This window comes from Pelmatolapia mariae, linkage group LG14 (genome assembly GCF_036321145.2).
Source record: "Pelmatolapia mariae isolate MD_Pm_ZW linkage group LG14, Pm_UMD_F_2, whole genome shotgun sequence".
Lineage (NCBI taxonomy): Eukaryota > Metazoa > Chordata > Actinopteri > Cichliformes > Cichlidae > Pelmatolapia > Pelmatolapia mariae.
This window is the reverse complement of record NC_086239.1, coordinates 23,297,572-23,316,347: the sequence shown is the minus strand read 5'-3', so window position 1 is coordinate 23,316,347 and position 18,776 is coordinate 23,297,572. Positions and strand designations below refer to the sequence as shown.

The 18,776-nt window shown below is 38.3% G+C and overlaps 2 protein-coding genes across 2 annotated transcripts; both read right to left on the bottom strand.

The window, feature by feature from the left end:
• Nucleotides 1-3,272: 3,272 nt before the first annotated feature.
• Nucleotides 3,273-5,219, bottom strand: LOC134640580 (caspase a-like). Its single transcript, XM_063492490.1, has 8 exons — nucleotides 5,213-5,219; nucleotides 4,836-5,114; nucleotides 4,676-4,764; nucleotides 4,374-4,550; nucleotides 4,050-4,284; nucleotides 3,804-3,956; nucleotides 3,568-3,677; nucleotides 3,273-3,489 (listed from the first exon to the last, which is right to left on the bottom strand). Exons 1-8 carry the CDS (start codon nucleotides 5,217-5,219, stop codon nucleotides 3,385-3,387), a joined length of 1,155 nt encoding a protein of 384 aa, XP_063348560.1. The 3' UTR covers nucleotides 3,273-3,384.
• A 1,797-nt stretch (nucleotides 5,220-7,016) lies between these two features.
• LOC134641072 (caspase a-like) lies at nucleotides 7,017-11,152 on the bottom strand. The gene is made up of 8 exons (XM_063493272.1): nucleotides 11,071-11,152; nucleotides 9,555-9,839; nucleotides 9,344-9,438; nucleotides 9,032-9,208; nucleotides 8,680-8,929; nucleotides 8,412-8,582; nucleotides 8,189-8,298; nucleotides 7,017-7,798 (listed from the first exon to the last, which is right to left on the bottom strand). The coding sequence occupies exons 1-8, from the start codon at nucleotides 11,075-11,077 to the stop codon at nucleotides 7,694-7,696; spliced, it is 1,200 nt and encodes a 399-aa protein (XP_063349342.1). The 5' UTR covers nucleotides 11,078-11,152; the 3' UTR covers nucleotides 7,017-7,693.
• Nucleotides 11,153-18,776: the final 7,624 nt, after the last annotated feature.

The following is an 18,776-nucleotide window of genomic DNA, read 5'->3' as shown; positions in this document are numbered from 1 at the left end:
ACAAAGCTGCTAAGGGTGTATATGACCAAGATATGACAGAGATATACACTGTGACTGGCACAAGAAGACCAGCTGAATAATAAGGAAAATAACCCACTCTGAACACTACCTGTTATCCCTCTCCACTTTACCTTTTAGACTTATTTTATTACACTCTGCTACTGCTATTCTTACATTTTTTATTAATACTTTTATTATTCTGCATAGAATTGAAGAGCTGCTAAAGAGACTGCCGTTACTTACCATTAAAATTTAAAAACTTAAAGTTCAGTTTTGAAAATGTAAATTAAATGGATAAAACTTTACAGTCAGTTTGAACATTCAGATATTTTACACTGCATACCAGTAAAAGTATGCACTTTTTTTTTGTTAGATTCCAAATTAATACTTTGAGTTATTCTTTAGATTTCTTTAAACCCTTAAGTTGAGCAAAAGTCTTGTGCGACCCATAATTCCTCTATATGTTGCATGAGAGAGACCAGAGTTTCACCTACTTTTTCTTTATTTAGTATTTGAAGGCATTTCAAAGTTGTACACTTAATGTTTCAGGGTTTCAGGTTTGTGCATTTCCTTTCAAATATATATATATTTTTTTTTTAAACCAAGAAAACTACTTCCTATTTGCAAAACTACTTTCACACCATCAGGGTCATCTTCCTGTAAAGAAAGAGATGCACCGAAATGCAGGAAATCATCAGTGAACACGTTTGCACTACTACTTACAAGCTTCTGGGGCAAACCATGCTTTTAATGCAGCATTTCATCACTTGAAACCACTTGAAATTCTCAATAAATGAATAAGATTGTTAGCTAAAGAGAACTGATAAATTATTAAAACAGGCTCATGAATATAGCTGTTATATGGACTGCTAACTAAACATTTTAGATGCATGTCTGAACTATAAACCCACTACCAACTGATTAAAGATTTAGGCAGTTTGCTACAAAGGTAGGCTGCATGCACTGAGAGTAAGAGATAAAGCAGGGCAGGTGTTTATAAGGTGGTGCTGAAGGGGATTATTTTTTAACCCATCTGACAGGGTTTTGAGGGTGGGGGCTACATCAGATCACCAAGGTTGAAAACCACCATCACACAGGATGTGGCCAAAACACTGCACAACTTTTAAAGGCACGAGCTCACAGTTTCTCTCCACCCAGTTAAGGATCTTTTGACCTATCTATTGTCAGCTAGCCAAATCATAAAGGTAAAGAAGTGCTCAAAGATTTCCCCAGATGAACAAGTTGAGGAAGCATGAAATGATTTCTTTGAATGTGAATGTGTTATTATGTCAGTAACTGTACTATATTATCTTTTGTCTAAGATGTTTTAAAACACTCATTCCCACAGTCAAAAATGCTGCAGCCTGCTTAAAAAACTGAAAATCCCACTGGGCCCACCCAATCTTAAATCTTCACTCTAATTAAAATACAAAAGAAAGTGATGTATTTCCTTAAAACTCTATTCAAAAAACATAAATAACACAGGCTGTCAGGTATAAATTACTAAAGCTTTCTAATCTATACAATGTGTTTAAATCAATGTATAACCAACCTGCCACTGGATCTTCAATAGAAAAACAGTAAATTTAGGTCACATTAATTAGTAATATCACAAACTAACCACCTCCTATTGGCAGTTTTATTTGAACTTTTACATAAATAATTACATTTATATAAATATGGAACTTTATATACTTGTAATTTATATTACTGTAGCCTGTAGGGTAGAGATAATGAATTTGCAGTAATACAAATCTGAGTTACTAACAAAATGCTTGTATTAAGCATAATTATATGTTGGACCAGTGGTCATAGACCCACATGATTTAATTTCAATTCAATTCAATTTTATTTATATATGGCCAAATCACAACAACAGTCGCCTCAAGGCGCTTTATATTGTAAGGTAGACCTACAATAATACATACAGAGAAAAACCCAACACTCAAATGACCCCCTATGAGCAAGCACTCTGGTGACAGTGCGAAGGAAAAACTCCCTTTTAATAGAAAGAAACCTTCCGGCAGAACCAGGCTCAGGGAGGGGCGGCCATCCTTCTCTCACCCGGTTGGGGTGAGAGATTAATAACAGTACGATTCAATGCAGAGAGGTTTATTAACACACAGTGAGTGAAAAAGGTGACTGAAAAGGAAAAAATCAATGCATCATGGGAGTCCCCCAGGAGTCTATTCCTATTGCAGCATAACTAAGGGAGGATTCAGGGTCAGGGTAAGCCTAATCTTAAAAGTAGAGATAGTGTCTGTCTCCCGAATCCAAACTTGGAAGCTGGTTCCACAGAAGAGGGGCCTGAAAACTGAAGGCTCTCCCTCCCATTCTACTTTTAAATACTCTAGGAACAGAGTATCTAGCTTTTCAGGGAGTTTTTAGAACTTCCTGATAGTAATGAATTACAGTAGTCCAGCCTAGTTTTTCTGCGTCACTCTGAGACAGGATATTTCTAATTTTAGAGATGTTGCGCAAATGGAAGAAAGCAGTCTTACATATTTGTTTAATATGTGCATTGAAGGACATATCCTGGTCAAAAATCACTCCAAGGTTCCTCACAGTGTTACTGGAGGCCAAGGTAATGCCATCCAGAGTAAGAATCTGGTTAGATACCATATTTTTAAGATTTTCAGGCCCAAGTAAAATAAACCACAGTTTTATGGGTATATGAACCAAAACGATACAGAACTGTCGATTAAAGGTTCACTTCATCTACTTTCTAAACAAAAGATATAATTTTTTTACTTGGCTCTAGTGTTTTAGTACATTTTGTTTAGATTAAAAAGTTAATTTCCTTAGTGGCATTTAACATATGGATTTTTTTTCAGTACTATTAATACTTATAAACCACTTAGATAATACCACATATAAGTAAATCAACTCACTAAAATGTAACTGAAACTGAATAAATGTCCAAGGAGACCAAATTCTACTTTCAAATTTTTATTTTATTTTTATGCTGGTTTACCTATTGTAACAGAGGGAGAGGTCCACTAATCAGTGTGTTGATGTCTTAGTTAATACAAGATTCATTTACTGTAACTAAGGGCTCATTTACTTATTTAGACACATAACAGTAACAGTGATGACATTATAGATGAGAACAACTGATGAATGTAAACGATACACTCACTCATATAGCTACTAAAATCTCCAAATGTATTAAAAGTTCTCACATTCACTTTCACAAAGCAGTAAAAACAGAAACAAAAAAAAAATCAATATTTTACATATAATTCACAATAATCAATGCATATCCCCTGTTATACTACAGATAAGTATGAATCCCTTATTACTAGGAAGTGATAATCCATGAAGCCATGAATGTACTTATTAGCACTTATTATGAGTTTCCTTTGACCAAAATTCAATCCTGTCTCAGCGGCCTGGAAAGAGGTAGAAGCGCTTGGTTAGAGTGCATCTGTCTTTGGTTGGCATCTGTCTCAGTTTCTCAGAGGGAAAATCTTCAAAGCGTTGCATGACCTGTGTGATGAAAACATAACCAGTGACTGTATCTGTTTGCCTGCAGCACTTTCACCAAAAGAGTTTTCAGGTACTTACTTTTCTGAAGAGCTCGTCGATGTCGTCCTCATGGGAGCACGTGTTGAATACCTCCTTGATGAACTGGATCAGGAAAGACCCATGGTCTTCCTGTCTGTATGAAACAGTGTCTGCAGGAAATCATGTGAGAACAGAATGAGACTACGCTTGTGGGTTATTGGTGCAAATTTCAGATGCTTATCTTAATAATGGCAGAAACCTTTTGCATAATAAAACCCATCAGCAGACAAACTGACCTGGAGTGCTGGACAGAAGTGAAATGAAGTCCTTTTCTTTGTGCACATATCGAGTAGAGTCATCCACAATGCTGTTTTCATCAAAGCGGCTCTGTGACACATCATCACAGACCACTTTTGCACTGTCACTAACCATCACGGAGCCACCAGATTCTGCAACACATGCAGCATGCTTTTAATTCAGGTCCAAACTGTAGCCATGAGAACATTTGTAGATGTTGGTCAGATGAAATGATTGAAAGTCACCTCCTCTGCAGGCCTGGATGATGATGATCTTTGGTTTGTTTAGCAGTGCTGAGCATTTCTGTGAGCCCAAGTACTTGTAAATATTGTCAACAGGGAATTCATCCGGTTCTTCTTCTCTGTGACTGACACCGAGGACTATTCCCCGTTTCCCGTGAGACATAATCACCACAAACACACTGTCTGTCTCTTTGAGTTTGGGATGTTTGGAGAAATTCATCAGAGCCTCATCGATCATCTGATTGAACACAAAAAGTCCCAGCATCAGTTATTTTGTCACTCAGCCTTAATTTAATAGGAAAGAATAAAAGATTAGTATTTAAATACCTTTCCAGTGAGATCTTTGTATTTGACCACTTCATAATGCAGAGATCGGAGAAGTTTATCCATGTTCTCCTCGTCAACTTCAGCTCCTTTTCGGGTTAATCTCTCATCAGAAAAATTTCGATTAGTGATTAGCAGGGCCACACGACTGGTAATGGACTTTTCTGCCACAGGGTAAATCTAAAAATACAAATGTAAAGACAGAATATTTACAGTTATAAATGTAAAATTTAAGTGTATAAACTTACAAAGTATCCCAAATTTGAATCTTGTTTGTTAAAAGTGTTTGAACAGTCATGACAAACATTTTTATCGTTCAGCTTTGTCCTCCAGAAAGAGTCAGTTGTGGCGATGAGTTCGGACGACCAGCTTTGCTCCTTCTGAGACGCTGCAGCTGGAAAAAACAAAAGCACTGTTCAGACTTTATTCTGTACGATTTCCTTCTTCTAAACAGGGTGAACTCACCAGGAGGCTGACCACAGGACAGACCCAGCTCAGAGTAAAGTGTAGGATCTCTCTTCTCCAGGTGTTCGATCATCTTCCTGCTGGCTTTATCTCCTTTCCTCTTCACCATGTCGATGAGAGCACGGGCCATGTCTGCTTTGTTACTGTTGTCTTCGAGCACAGAGTCAATCTCTCCATCATTCAGCAAACCCTCTTCTAAAAGGTCATCCAGGAGCTGTTTAAGAAGGGCTTTTGATACCTTTTCAACAAACCGTCCTCTCACTCTGGCAAGCTCCTTATCTAGAGGGAAGAATACGATCAAATAATCATGTCAAAATCAAAATCGATCACACATTAACACTTGGAAAGTGCATGAATCGTGATATCTTCCGTCTTACCTGCCATGTTTCATAACCTTTACTTCACAAATTTGCAGTCTGTGTCCTCCAGCATGTACAAATGATTGTGTGTTTGTCAAGATGTTTTATCTATTAATAGTTATGTGGAAACCACACTTCCATGGAAGTGGTTGTAATCAAGTCAAACTTGAAATGCAACATAAAATATTTTCTTTTTCTTGTGGGCAGTGGTCTCTTAGAAATGAAGTCATGACAATTATCTTTGTTTGCAAAGAAGCACGTCTTTTATATTTTCTAAGAGTCATGTTCCTGAGCACCTCCTGCACTACTTGTGCTTTCTGTATGTTACGATTTGCAAACCTTTATGTGTGCTCATGTGTGCTGTGAAGTATTTTGGACAGCACTGCCTGATTTCCTAGGAACAAAGATGCCAATAAGTGGTTATAGAGCAGTTAATGAAATGTAAGATGTTTTTAAATTCAAGGATCAACTAGCTTTTGCATTTTTAACATTTTTATTTAAGCCTTAACTTGTATTGAACAAGAGTTTATAAACTCTTCTTCCCGTTTTAGTGCATAGGCAAGCTGCTGCTTTTGTGACAATCTTTCTTCTTACTTCCATAGATTCATCTGCTGCACATTACGCATATGAACTTGCATTATAACTTAATTTATTTTCAATTTATTTTCAGATATTTTCAAGCCTAACTTACAATAAATGCATTTTGTGTATACTGAATTATGATCAAAACAGCTTGCTTTAAAAAGAAGGCAGACATAAGGAACAGGAAGTAAAAGTGAAACTTGGGCTGCTGACAAAGAAAACAGAAAGATGAGATAAAAGCAGTTTACCGACAGTGTCAATTAGAACTTGACTTTCTGTGTCCTTTGAATTACAACAACATGTCAAGTCATGTTTGAACTTGTCTGAACATTTCAACTCTACGATGTTTTAATGGCCAATATTATACGTTAATGACAAAAAAATAAAATAAAAAATAACATAACCAGAGAAAAATCCCCATCTCTCTTCATTTCATATAATAATTTTCTTTCCATCTACCGTTCCTTTGCTGAATGTTTCCAATACACTGAACTATGCCTGTAGGGTTGACTGCATCAGGACCACAGATATTCTTATCTATCATTGCAAGATCTCGAAGAAGAGAAACAAGTTCAGTAAGTTTCAATTCACAAGTAATCCCCCTCCCTTCATCTGCCTTACTTGGAAGTGTCTGCTCTGGGTAACTATGAAAACATGCCTGTCTATGTCTATGTGTCAGGGTGGGTCTTAGGCTTCACCTCTTTCTGAAAGTCTCAGGCAGCCCCAGGTGTGGGGGCTTATTTCCCCCACCACACTCCCTGACAGTGGCTGGTGCCCCTACCCGCTGGGGCATTGTAAGGACTGAAAATAAAAAAATCCTTTAAAAAATCTTCTAAGCTATGACTATCAAGTGGACCAGTATAGCAAAAGCCCTATAGCAATACCAATCTACATCTGTATTAAACCAGTATACCTGTTGTCACCTCAGCGCACTTTATATTGTAGGCTAAAGGTCCTATAATATAAATAAACAAACAAAAAAGCACAATGACAGTCAGATGATCCCCTTTGAATAAGCACTTAACACCAGTGGATTCTTTCTTTTAACAGGAGGATGTGGCGGCAAGGGCAGAGATGAGAAGAATTGAGAGCAAGACACTTGCGAGAGGCAGAGTGTAGTAACTACTAAAGTTAAATGCAGCAGTGGTGTATGAATCCAAAGAGAGAGAAAGGCAGTGAGTGGAAAATAAAAGCAGAGCACATTTTATTTATTTATTTTTATTTTTGTATAGCATGAAAGCACAGCAACAGTTATGTCAGGATACTTTACATGTTACTCTAGAATAATACAAAAACAATAATACAAAGAAAACAGAGAAAAACCCAACAATCATGCAAGCAAGGGGTTTAGCGACAATGGGAAGGAAAAACTCCCTTATAACAGGAAGAAAGCCCTAGCAGAACCAGGCTGAGGGAGGGGTGGCCATCTTCTGTGACCGGTTGGGGTGAAGGGAGGAAGATAGGACAAAGACATACTGTGGAAGAGAGTATGACTGTCCCTCTCTGACCCTGTTTCTGCTGGATGTCTTTTCCAGTTCGTCCATCCAACTGTTGCCAATTGCCACATAGAGGATATTTCACTGTTGATGTGTTTTGTGTGGATGGGTCTCACATAAGCTAGAAATATCATCAGGAATTTTTTTTAAACAAAAGAGACAGACAGATGGCAGCTTTGCTTCATTCTTTTTAAATTTTTATTATCATTGTATTTTCGATCTGTTTGTAGCTATTTTGCATCTTATTGTGGCCATTTTTGTCTAACTGTGAGGTCATATCATCTTTTTGCATTTACTTTGTTTCTAGGTTTGCATCTCTTTGTAGTTCTTTGGAAATGACAAAATGACCTAACTCTGAGCACTAAAAACATCAACTGAAATGATGGCTGCAAAGTTGAGATAAATAACAGTGAAAAATATCTCAGAGGCCTGGAAAGAAGTAGAAGCGTCTTGTCAATGTGCATCTGTCTTTTGTTGGCATCTGTCTCCTGTTTTGAACCTCGAAGTCTTCAAAGCGTTGCATCACCTGTATGATTAAAATGATGTACGACATTATCACACTAATGACACGAGAACAAAGTAATTACTGCTTGACTATAGCAATACAACTTTCCACATGTACCAGAAACATAAGTGACAGATATGGCACTCATTGATTCCTGTAAGCGTAACTTCCAGGAGATGAAAAATGCTTTGAAAACCTTCTTTTGGGCCAAACTCTGCAATTTTTTTAACCTTTTATTTTTTTTACTTATATACTGTACATGCACTATTTCCCAGTGATAACTGAAGTGTAATTTAAATATTGCTTTAAAGTAACTGTCCACATAAATGTCACAAGCAGTATCAACATGGTTGTGAAGTAATGAGACTTGCTTCTAAGAAGTATAAAACAATTTACACTTGCAGCGCTTACTTTTCTAAAGAGCTCCTCGACGTCGTCTTGATGTGCAAAGGTGTTGAAAACCTGAACAATGTACTGGATGAGGATAGACCCTTGATTCTTGTCTCTATATGACACAGTATCTGCAGGAAGAAAATTCAGAGACAGAAAATGGATACAGTTTTTTTGAGGGGGGTGTTATCATTGCAGATTCGTGTGTGTTACTAAGTTTCAATAATTGCCTAGCTACACTGACCTGGAGTGCAGGAGAGAAGAGAAATGAAGTCTTTTTCCTTGTGTACACATCGTAGAGTGTCGTCTTCTAAGCCCTCTTCATCAGCACATAGGGATGGACTTGGCTGTTTCAAGTCATCACAGACCAGATCTGGCTTTGCACAGTCACTAACAAGCACAGCTCCTCTCTCCTCTGAAACATATTCAATGTACTTGTAAGATAAGAAGACTCCAGCAAATCTATAACTTAATCCTTTTTTTTTGTAGCTGTAAGAACAGAAGATGATCACCTCCTCTGCAGGCCTGGATGATGATGATCTTGGGTTTGTTCAGAAGTGCAGGACACTTGTCTGAGCTCAACTGCTTGTAAATGTTGTTCACCTCGAATGCATCTTGTTCCTCATTATCACAAAGGGGTTCTTTGCAGTCAACACCAAGGACTGCTCCTAGCTTCCCATGAGACATTATAACCACCAACACACTGTCTGTAACTTTGAGTTTTGGATGTTTGGAGAAGTCACTTAGAGCCTTATTAATTGCCTGTAAGAACATAACGAAAAAAAAGTCAAGGCATAACTTACTGTATCTCAAAACAAACCAGACATAAAATTTTCCCCCAGATTTCCCTTTTAATAAAAATACCTTTCCTGTGAGATTTGTGTATTTCACCACTTCATAACCCAGAGCAGAGAGCAGCTTCCTCATGTTCTCCTCATCTTTCTCAGCTCCATTTCTATTGAATTTCCCATCAGTAAACTTTATGTTAGTGATCAGCAGAGCTACACGATTTTTAAAGGCGTCTTTGGTCACATGGTAAATCTAGAAAACAAAAATAAAGGAAAAAAAAGTTGAATCAAAATCTATCTTGTGTCTCAATATTAACTTTAATAAGAAAACACTTCATTTCTTATTATCAAACTGAGATATTTGACATGAGTTTTGTGAATGACTCACACTTTTATCATCCATTTTCATCTTCCAGAACTGCTCAGTCGTGTGGATCAGTGTATCAGACCATTCCGGCGGCTTCCGAGGATCTGGAGCTGGGACTGACAAAACAGATTACTGCTTGGAATAATGTATTTTATTCTGTTTGTACCTGTGTGATCATTACATTATCTTCTGCACTATATTTTTTAATAAAATTATTTTTCAGGTTTCTCACCTGCCTGAGAAGGCTGACTGCAAGACAAACCAAGCTTTTCGTAAAGTGAAGAGTCTCTACTTTTAAGGTGAACGATCATCTTGCTGCTGGCTGTGTCTCCTTTTTTCTTGACAATGTCGATGAGACAGCGCGCCTTGTCAGCTCTGCTGTCATTCTCTTCAAGTATTGACTCGCTCTCCATGTCATTCAGCACACGATCTTCTACGAGGTCGTCAAGCAGCAGCTTTATAACCGCTTTGGACACACTCGTCACAAAGTCTGACCGTACCCTGCCAAGCTCCTTATCTAGAGTAGAGAATATGTCATTTTAGAAATGTTTAGAAAGATTGCTGGCCTTTGAAAACTTTTCATCTCAATCTAAGTGGGCGATGTATACATTTTGATGTTTTTATTTAATATATCGAATACGTGGGGGAAAAAAGCTTGAATGTTTAAAAATACGACCGGTTTGTGACTTTTCAGCTGTATTATCGTCTTCACTTTGTGGTGGGGAGCAGTATCGCATGATATGGTATACATGTCAGCATCACTACAAACTGTGGTTTTCACAATGACTCTAAAAGTTGAATAGTCTTTTTTTTTTAATTAAAAGCAAAACATTGTGATTTATGTACAGATTTATTGATTTGTAACAACGTAAAATATATTAGTTGTATCTAATAATCTGGCATCTTAATGCAGTTAACGGTGAAAGACCCACATTTACAGAATGATCCCCTGAGAGATTAGCGCTAATCTACAACATTTCATGTGCATGAATCACTTCAGCAGTTCTAACGCTGGTCCCGTATAAAGAGTGAATGTTTGCGCACTACGTAGGCCACCCTGCCTTGTTATACTAAACCGCGACGCCTGGTATTCTTCGGATTGACGGTTGATATGTCCTTCTTCCTCATAAAGTGCAGAGCAAAAACGAAGCTTCTGTTTTAGTGAATAACGAAACCATTACCGATGTCTGTTTTCAACATACAAATTTAGATATTTTAATTTAAAAAACAAAACAAAACAAAACAAACTTTATGTGCTATCCTGCAGCACTTTGGAAATGTGTGACCTCCCATCTTTAGAAGTTGTACTTAAAGAACAGCCTCTGTGGATTCTTTGTGTACATAACGCAAATATTTGTCAACAAAGTTTGTCTCAGAAACTTAAACTCTCGCTCTCTCATCTCTGAAACCCTTCCACTAGACGATCTTTTCTTCAACAACAGACATCCGGGCGGGAATAATTTTCCGCGGTGCAAAACGAAAGTACGCGATCCAACCTGGCATAAACATAGTATGAAAATAGCAAATGTCGAATCGCACTATTCAAACTTTTCTCTGACAAACACCTTTGTTGCAAAACTGTCGAAAGTGTAAGAATACATATTTTCCGCCGCTGTCTTCCTCAAAGCGTTCGTAACACAATCCAGTGGTGGTAAACACTTTATGCCTATTGTGCTGCATTCCTGCTCGCTGGCTAAACTCTTATTTGACAACGTAGAACAAAATGCATTTAGTCCGTGTGCTCTTACCTGCCATTGCTCAAATCTTGTGTGGCCAAACTGCTTAAACTGCTGCTGACTTTAACCTGATTATGCTTGCGTAACGTCTGCTATCAGAGATGAACGATAAAAGGTTCCTCCTTTCCGCATACGACCTACATAGTAGTACCACTGCTTTACCACATTCAGTACCGCATAGTGCATAAATATGTGTTTAAAAGTCAGAGCAGGCCTGTGGTGCTCCTACTTTGATGTGAGTAACCCGGATCATTAAACTGTATCTTATAATGGTTAAAACTATACTGTAACATTATAAAACACCGTGGCACCCATGCAAATCATTCACTTGGGAGCCATAACAAACAAACGAACAAACAAACAACATAAACAAAAAACCCTCATGCGCTATAAAGGCCCACATGTCATTGTACATGCAATTTAATCATAATATATAATAAACACACAAGCTTATTTACTGTCATTGAGATTTAATTCAACTAAATTATAAAATGATCTTAATGTAAACAGACTGTAATTTCTGTAATTCTCATCCATCACTTGCAAAAAATAATGTACAGAGGAACCTGGAATCATTACAGTTTTATTTTCATGGACATTTGAGAGCACAAATAGATTGTTTTTCTGATTGTCATGTTGGCAAAATATAAAAGCATCATATAATAGTGCTCTAGAGTGTAAAAAAATAATTAAGATACAGTATTGTATCTTTAGATGTGATCATTCATGTTGATATTATTGCTTTGAAAAGTAATGACGATGAAAGATGAGCATGTTCACTCCACATTTCTTTATTTCACAAAGTTTCGGTAGTAGGGATGAGTGTTCACAAGGTTTTCGTTTCTTCCTGTGGATAAAAACATAAATACCAAAAATCAGGTAACGGTTAATAAAAACATGGTGCCAAACAACGATGCGTAGAGATTAAACATAACCTAAATGACATCAACCAAAGTCAAAGTCTGATAGATCCTATTTCTGTATTTCAGTGTCAAAGTACAACATCAGTTTGTGAGACTATGTTATAAAATCAGGGTTAAAGCCTCCTTTTGCTCATATGTGTTGATAAGCTCCACTGATGTATCCCATCTCACCTGGTCAGACAGTCAGACCCAGCTCAGCGAAAAGCATAGGATCTCTTTTTTGAAGGTGACAAATCAACCTGTTGCTGGCTAGATCTCCTTTTTTCCTCACAGTGTCAATGAGGCAGCGCGCCTTGTCGGCTCGGTTCTTGTTCTCCTCAACTATTGACTCTCTCTCTCCATCGTTCAAGATGCCATCCTCCAAAAGGTCATCCAGGAGCTGGTCAAGAAGAGCTTTGGAGGTCTTTTCAACAAACTTACTCCTCACCCGCGCAAGCTCCCTTTCTAAGAGAAAGAAAATCCCATTTGTCAGGTTTAAGATGATTCAACACAAACTCACGTAACAACTTGAATAATGCTTGCTCCCATTTTGACTTCTTAAGATGACTTCAAGTGGTAAAAAATTAGGCAACATGCTCGTACACAGATTGAAACACATCTGTCATTTAGAAAGCTCAGTTCTCAGCTGTCTGACCAGTGTTTGTTTGAATTTATTGGAAAACTGCGAGTTAAACTACAGAATCAGTCAGAACTGAGCAGTGATCTCTTTATAAAGCCCTGTGTTTGGTTTGCATTAGATTTTACAGGTGTAACTGATTTGAGATTTAATTAATATTTTAGTTGCAGTGCTGCATATTAAAAGCACTCCAGTGGCGTGCTTCCCATCTGAAAACACAAGATATTTCTAAAAATATTTCATTTTCGAGATAAATGCAACTAATTTATAACTAAATGTAATTTTTAAAATCTGTGTTGATATATTCTGCCCCCTGATCTTCATCCCGCGCTGTGTGGATATGTAAACCGATTATAAGAAAAAAAAAAAAAAAAAAAGTGGGTGGGCAGTACAAAAGTGAAACTACAAACGGTTTCACGCTGAAAAAAGGGGGGGGAAGAATACAAATAAAATAAAAAGCAGAACAATTAAGAGTATCACGTCATTTCCTCTAAGGGCATCACTTAGGCGAATGCGTTTTGTGAAAACACAATCTCTGCAGATACTAAACAGGATTTAGATCGGAGGAGGATCTCCTTTGCTTTTCACTCTGCAGCTGTGCCATAAAATGACAGCAGAGCTTTTAACCGGTGGTTTGCCTTACCACCAGGTCAAGTTTGATTTCATCCTAACTGAGCTCTGGCAACGAATAATTAATGACTAAGAGAGAAAAAAGGAAGTTTTCAATTATCAGTCAAATCCGTGTTTATCGCTATAGCCATTCTCCAACTTCCTCAACCCGTGCTGCTTGTTTGTATTAATTGCGTGTGATTTAAAACTTCAGTTATGTGTTCACATTTGAGTACAACTTGCTTTAGATGACAAATCGCCTTACCTGCCATTGCGCCAGAACCTCAAATCGCTCGAGTTAACCTCCAGACAGATGAGCACCGTTCCAGCACGCATAGGTACAGTACGAGTCAATACAACTTCTTTCGAGTGCTTCTTTGCCTCAAGAGGTCGCCAAAGCCTAGCGTCCTTCCTTACATAAAAACCGATTGCGCCTCTACGTTACATTTTTCGGTAGTGTATGTCTGCGCAATGTTGCATCCGGTCACATCCCTACCTTTCTACTGGTACCTACGATTCAGAAATGCAGCATATACACTGACCACTTCATTTGGTACACCTCGCATGGCTGTTTGCTTTCTATTTTGGTGAAAATTTGACATATTCAAAAACGTTTTGGAGGCAGGCGTGGAGCATTTTTTTCTAAATGAATAGAGATGATTAATTTACGTGTAAGCTGATTTTAATAACGAAACAACTGATTCCAGAAGTCAAACAAGCCACCATTTCTTTTCACTCAAATGGTGACAACACAAATACATTCAAAACATCGCAATGACCTTAAAGGAATACATTTCTACATTTTGAAGTGGTTAAAGCAAAGTTTTTGTTTGTTTGTCTGTTTGTTTTTAAAGTATTCATTAAAACAAAAAGTAAAAAGATTTTTTTTTGCTAATGTAGCAGCTTCACACAAGGCACAAAGTATATAGACACAAAGCACAAATTATTTACACTCATGGGAAAAAGAGCATTTCCACAAGATTACTCGCAGTACACCCTTCCATATGAATTCAGAGGATATGTAGCAGTCAGGGGTCCGTTCTTCGTAGGGGAGACCGGGGATAGTTGTAACATTTTTGACATTTCTGTCTGTAGCTTGGAGCTCTTTTAAGGTAGTGGATTCAAAATGTAATGCAAAGTATTTACATGTCTCTGCTATTAAATAGTGCAGCTATTTTCTCTGCAGCACAATTACCCATTGCATGGTATGCTCTCAAACACAAAGAGTGAAATGTTACAATTAACCCCATAGTCTGGGTTAGTTGTAACATACCCTGGGGTGAGATGTAACACAATGAAATAAGGGTACTGACAAAATCTTAAGATGTAATCTTTTTTATTCAACACCTGAAAGCACTTATAAACATTTATGTAGCTGTTTGTGAGTGTGTGTAGGAGTGTCTGACAGAGTGCAGAAATATAGATTTACTGTAACAAAAAAAGACAACTTTTCACCAACTGAATTTTTCAATAATTTTGGTTGGCCTTCATTGAATCTTCATTGGCTCAGTGGGGATTATAACCGACAACTCTTGCCACATTTGAACATAATAATTAACCTGAAAAAATGTAGCTGTGCACCAGCTTCATCAAATGAACTGTATGTGTTTTTGTCAAGTTTTTAATCACCATCAGAATCACAGTGGTGACAGATGTATGGCTGTCCTGGAGTGCAGGCCTCATGAGCCCATAGTGCACAGGTCAGGCACTTAACCCAAGCTTCTTTTGGCTTTGAGTTATTGAAGTTTTCCATGCACACAATACAGAAATTCTCATCAGCATCTGAGGAATCTGTGTTGTCCTGTTCAGTGTTATTCATTTTCTGATTTTTCTTTCGTGATGTGGAAAGCTTGGATTGTTTTAGGTTTGTGGGAGTGGATTTGCCTTGTTTCTGGCACAGCCTCTTCTTTGGAAAACTTATTTTCCTGCTTCTCTGGTCTGCTTCAAGGGCCATCTTAACTGGTGTATCAGTGAGTATTGCTGTTTGTTTCCTTTTTCTTCCCGTTGAAGGGGTTTTTCTAGGTCCAGCTTTTGGTAAGGGTCGCACATCTTCTGGGTTAAAGCCCAAGGAGGTCTGTGGGTTTTCATCACAGCCTGATGAGGGAGCAGCTTGGAGGTCAGTTGGGAGACTGGAGACATGAGCATCTGGAGGAGTGGTCATGTCGTCAGCTGTAGGACTGGTGAGATGAGCAGCAAGAGGAGCGGACTGTTGGTCAGCTGGAGAAATGTCCATATGGACTGCTGGAGAAGGACGATCTGTGACCTGTGATGGAGCAAAGTCACTGTCCTCAAATATGTTTGGATTGTATGGCCAAATTCCACAGCACTGGAATCCAGCCTGTATATTCTTTGGTGTAGCTGCTGCTGGAAGTGCCGTCCTGACAAGACCTGGTATTTCATATATTGTCATGGTCTTTCCTGGATTCATTCTCATCCAGGAATCACTTGCACTGTTCACCATCTTTTTCAGTGGGCCATAAACACTCCTGTCAAGTGGTTGGAGTTTGTGACTGCAGTGAGGGGGAAATGTGAGCATCACAATTCCATTGCTTTTGCAGAAGTCAATGGCTGCAATTGACAGGTGTGAACTGTGGTTATCCATGAGAAGAATCACTTTTTTTTCCATTGCTGACCTTGGTGTGGTTTGCAAAGTGCTTTAGAAAGATGAGGAACTCTGTTTCTTGCATCCATCCTGACTTATTTCCACTGCCAATACTTCCTACTGGCCCATCTCTGACAAAGTGGTCTGCATAACGTATGCGTGGGAACACAAACATTGGAGGAATTGTGTTGCCAGTGGCATTAACTGCACATGCAAGGGTGACCAGTGAACCTCTCTCTGCTGATGTCATTGCTCCAACTTGTTTAGTGCCACGTTTTGCAATCACTCTGTCCGGGCTTTGCACAGTTGTTATGCCAGTCTCATCAATATTCCATATGTCATTTGCTGTTAAGGTGTGTCTCTTTAGCACTTCAAATTTTTTGAAAAACATTGCTACATTGTGTTGATTAAAACTGGTGGCCCGTGCCAGACTTGTAGCCTCAGCACTTCTAATGGACAAAGTTGGGTTTCGTTTCATGTAGGCTGAGAACCAGTCTGGTCCAGCCCTTGAGAATTTGTCCCATGACTTTGGATATTTGCATCCATGTTTCACTGCAAGCTGATATGCCAGTTCTTTTACCTGTAATTTTAATCACGAAATATGTTAGTATTTCTGATATACTATATTTTTAATTGCTACCATTACAAATTTCTAACTTTCCCTTGTCTTATCCTTTATTGCTTCCTATCTGCTTACCTCACGTGGACATAGTCCATAAAATGCATCTGTAGCTCTCATCAGGTATTCTGTTAATTCCTTCTCTTGTTCATCAGTGAAGACCTTCTTTCCACTATGGTATCCTACATGTGGGAGTGCCATTGCTCCCTGCTCTTCCAGCTTCTTCCTCTCTTTACAAAATCGGTGCAAAGTGACATGGCAAATGCCATACAATTTTGCCACAGATCTGCTGGACTTTCCCTGATTTCTAACATCATTTGATGCTCTCTCCAAAAGCACCCCTCGGTCAGTCTGTCTTTTCCATGACCTAGGCATACTGTAATTCAAAGAAAACAAAAAAATATGAGTTAAACTAATAGTGGGGTAAGTTGTAACATTTGCATGGTTGTTACAACTAACCCAGGCTGTTGCTGTTACAACTGACCCAGACACCTATAGCCACGATCTAGCTCGCATTACAGCTAACACCTAAAACATTAGCACTAAAGACATGCACAGAATATATCCCCATAGACATACAAATAACATAATTTAAGTTTGATGAGTTTAACTGCAAAGCAGTTAGTGCTATTAGAAAATGAAATAAAGTCAAAAAAAACTTACTTTTTGGCTTACAAATTAGTTTTTTTCTTCTAAAATTGTCTGTGTTTGTCGAAGGGTGCTGATTTTTCACCAGTGATAGAAGAACTGAATTGCGCATGTACAGAGTGAATCACATGATTTGAAACTTAGCCCTGATTGGAGAAATTAGAAGTGTTACAACTGACCCACGTTACAACTATCCCCAGTCTCCCCTACCTCGCTAAATAAGTTAGCCGGATTTGATTGTTGATGATTTCGCGTGATCTTGGCTCGTTCGGTTCTCCGAAGCTCATCTGGGACTTGCTGTCATAGCAACAGATCCGTAAGCATAAACCTGCTTGGGAGCAGGCTTACTTTATGTAAACAGGATCAGATCGCGGCCACTCAGGTATGTCCGCTTCAGTTATACGAAAGCAACAGCGATATTTCTCCACTGTTTTTCCATAAATAAATATTATCAATGTGTAACCCGGGTTAAAAAGATGCATAGATGGTAAAAGATAAGTAAAGTCTGAGAATATATAAATATCAAAGAGTTAAATTCATTTATTTAAATTTCTTGTTTATTAAAAAAGATCAAAGTTCATGTAAAATGATTAAAAACCTGTTTGCATTGTTTAAAATAAGTTATCTTTCTTTTATTGTTAATTGTTTGTGAGAACTGTAATTCCCGATGGGGATATGGTCTGTGAAGGTAACACAGGAAGGGGAAGGAAAAAGAGAGCGCGAGGAGAGAGGGTGGTGGCGCGTGAGTTACACGGAGCATCTGGAGAAGTTAGCTTGTTTTATGCAGTACGGTACTAGTAAGTGTGTTTTGACTTTTCGAAAAGATAAGTCACAGTGTCGGTAAGCTAGTGACATAACACGTAAAGTTTCAGCGTGAGTCTGCTGGACTGTGTGTTTTGTTTCCTGCGGCCGTGCACACATTGAGTTAAAGTGAGGCTAACCCAGCCGTTCGCTAATACGGACTACTGTAGACTGCCGTTTTGCTAAAATTGTGGGACGTAAAAAGCTGCAGAGGATCGTTACCGAACTGGATAGCGACAGACCAACCCCAGATAGTCACTCTGAGTGCCCGCGTCACTCTGAGTACCTCTGGCAACGTGGGAAGCTAAAACAGGTAGCTTGTGGAGCACGTGGAGATCACGGACCTCATCTCATCATCTACTGCATTCAGAGCGGAGTGTTTCTGAAGGGGCTGAAGACAACCTGTTGCCTGGATTAATCTGGTGGGAATTGCAAGTTTCACAAGGTACTGAGTTTATTTATTTATTTTTTGCTCGTTGAGTGAAGAACTTCCGGTTTGGAGATCGTTTTGGATTTATACTGGAGCAATACAGGCCTGCAACGTAGGGTGTATTTCTGCCGGCTTTAGGTTTAGTTTGGGACTATAATTGTTTTACCACTGTATATGTGGAGATTCTGTGAACAACTGGTAAATTGTTGTGTGTGTTTTACTTTGCCTTAATACTGAAACCTGCCATTTTATTATTTTATTATTTTCATTATTTTAGTCAATTAAAGGAGGGTTACATTGGTTTACCTTTACATGGTGTATGATATGATTTACTGCACTGTAGACACTAGTGTTCATTTTCGCGTGTAGTGCCACTGTTAAGGAATAACTTCACTGATCCCAAAAACAAAAGAGAAGTTAATTTAAAAATATCGTACGAGAGTACACTAGAAAAAGAACCCAAAGCCCAT

Bases quoted from the DNA above. Each gene is read 5' to 3' on its own strand.
- LOC134640580 (XM_063492490.1), bottom strand. The intron at 4,765-4,835 runs GTGAGTTCACCC...TGTTTTTTCCAG, and splicing joins GTCCTGTGGTCAGCCTCCTG to CTGCAGCGTCTCAGAAGGAG. The intron at 3,957-4,049 runs GTGACTTTCAAT...CATGTGTTGCAG, and splicing joins CATCCAGGCCTGCAGAGGAG to AATCTGGTGGCTCCGTGATG.
- LOC134641072 (XM_063493272.1), bottom strand. The intron at 9,209-9,343 runs GTGAGTCATTCA...TTTGTTTTCTAG, and splicing joins TGAAAATGGATGATAAAAGT to ATTTACCATGTGACCAAAGA. The intron at 8,930-9,031 runs GTATTTTTATTA...ATGTTCTTACAG, and splicing joins ACACAAATCTCACAGGAAAG to GCAATTAATAAGGCTCTAAG.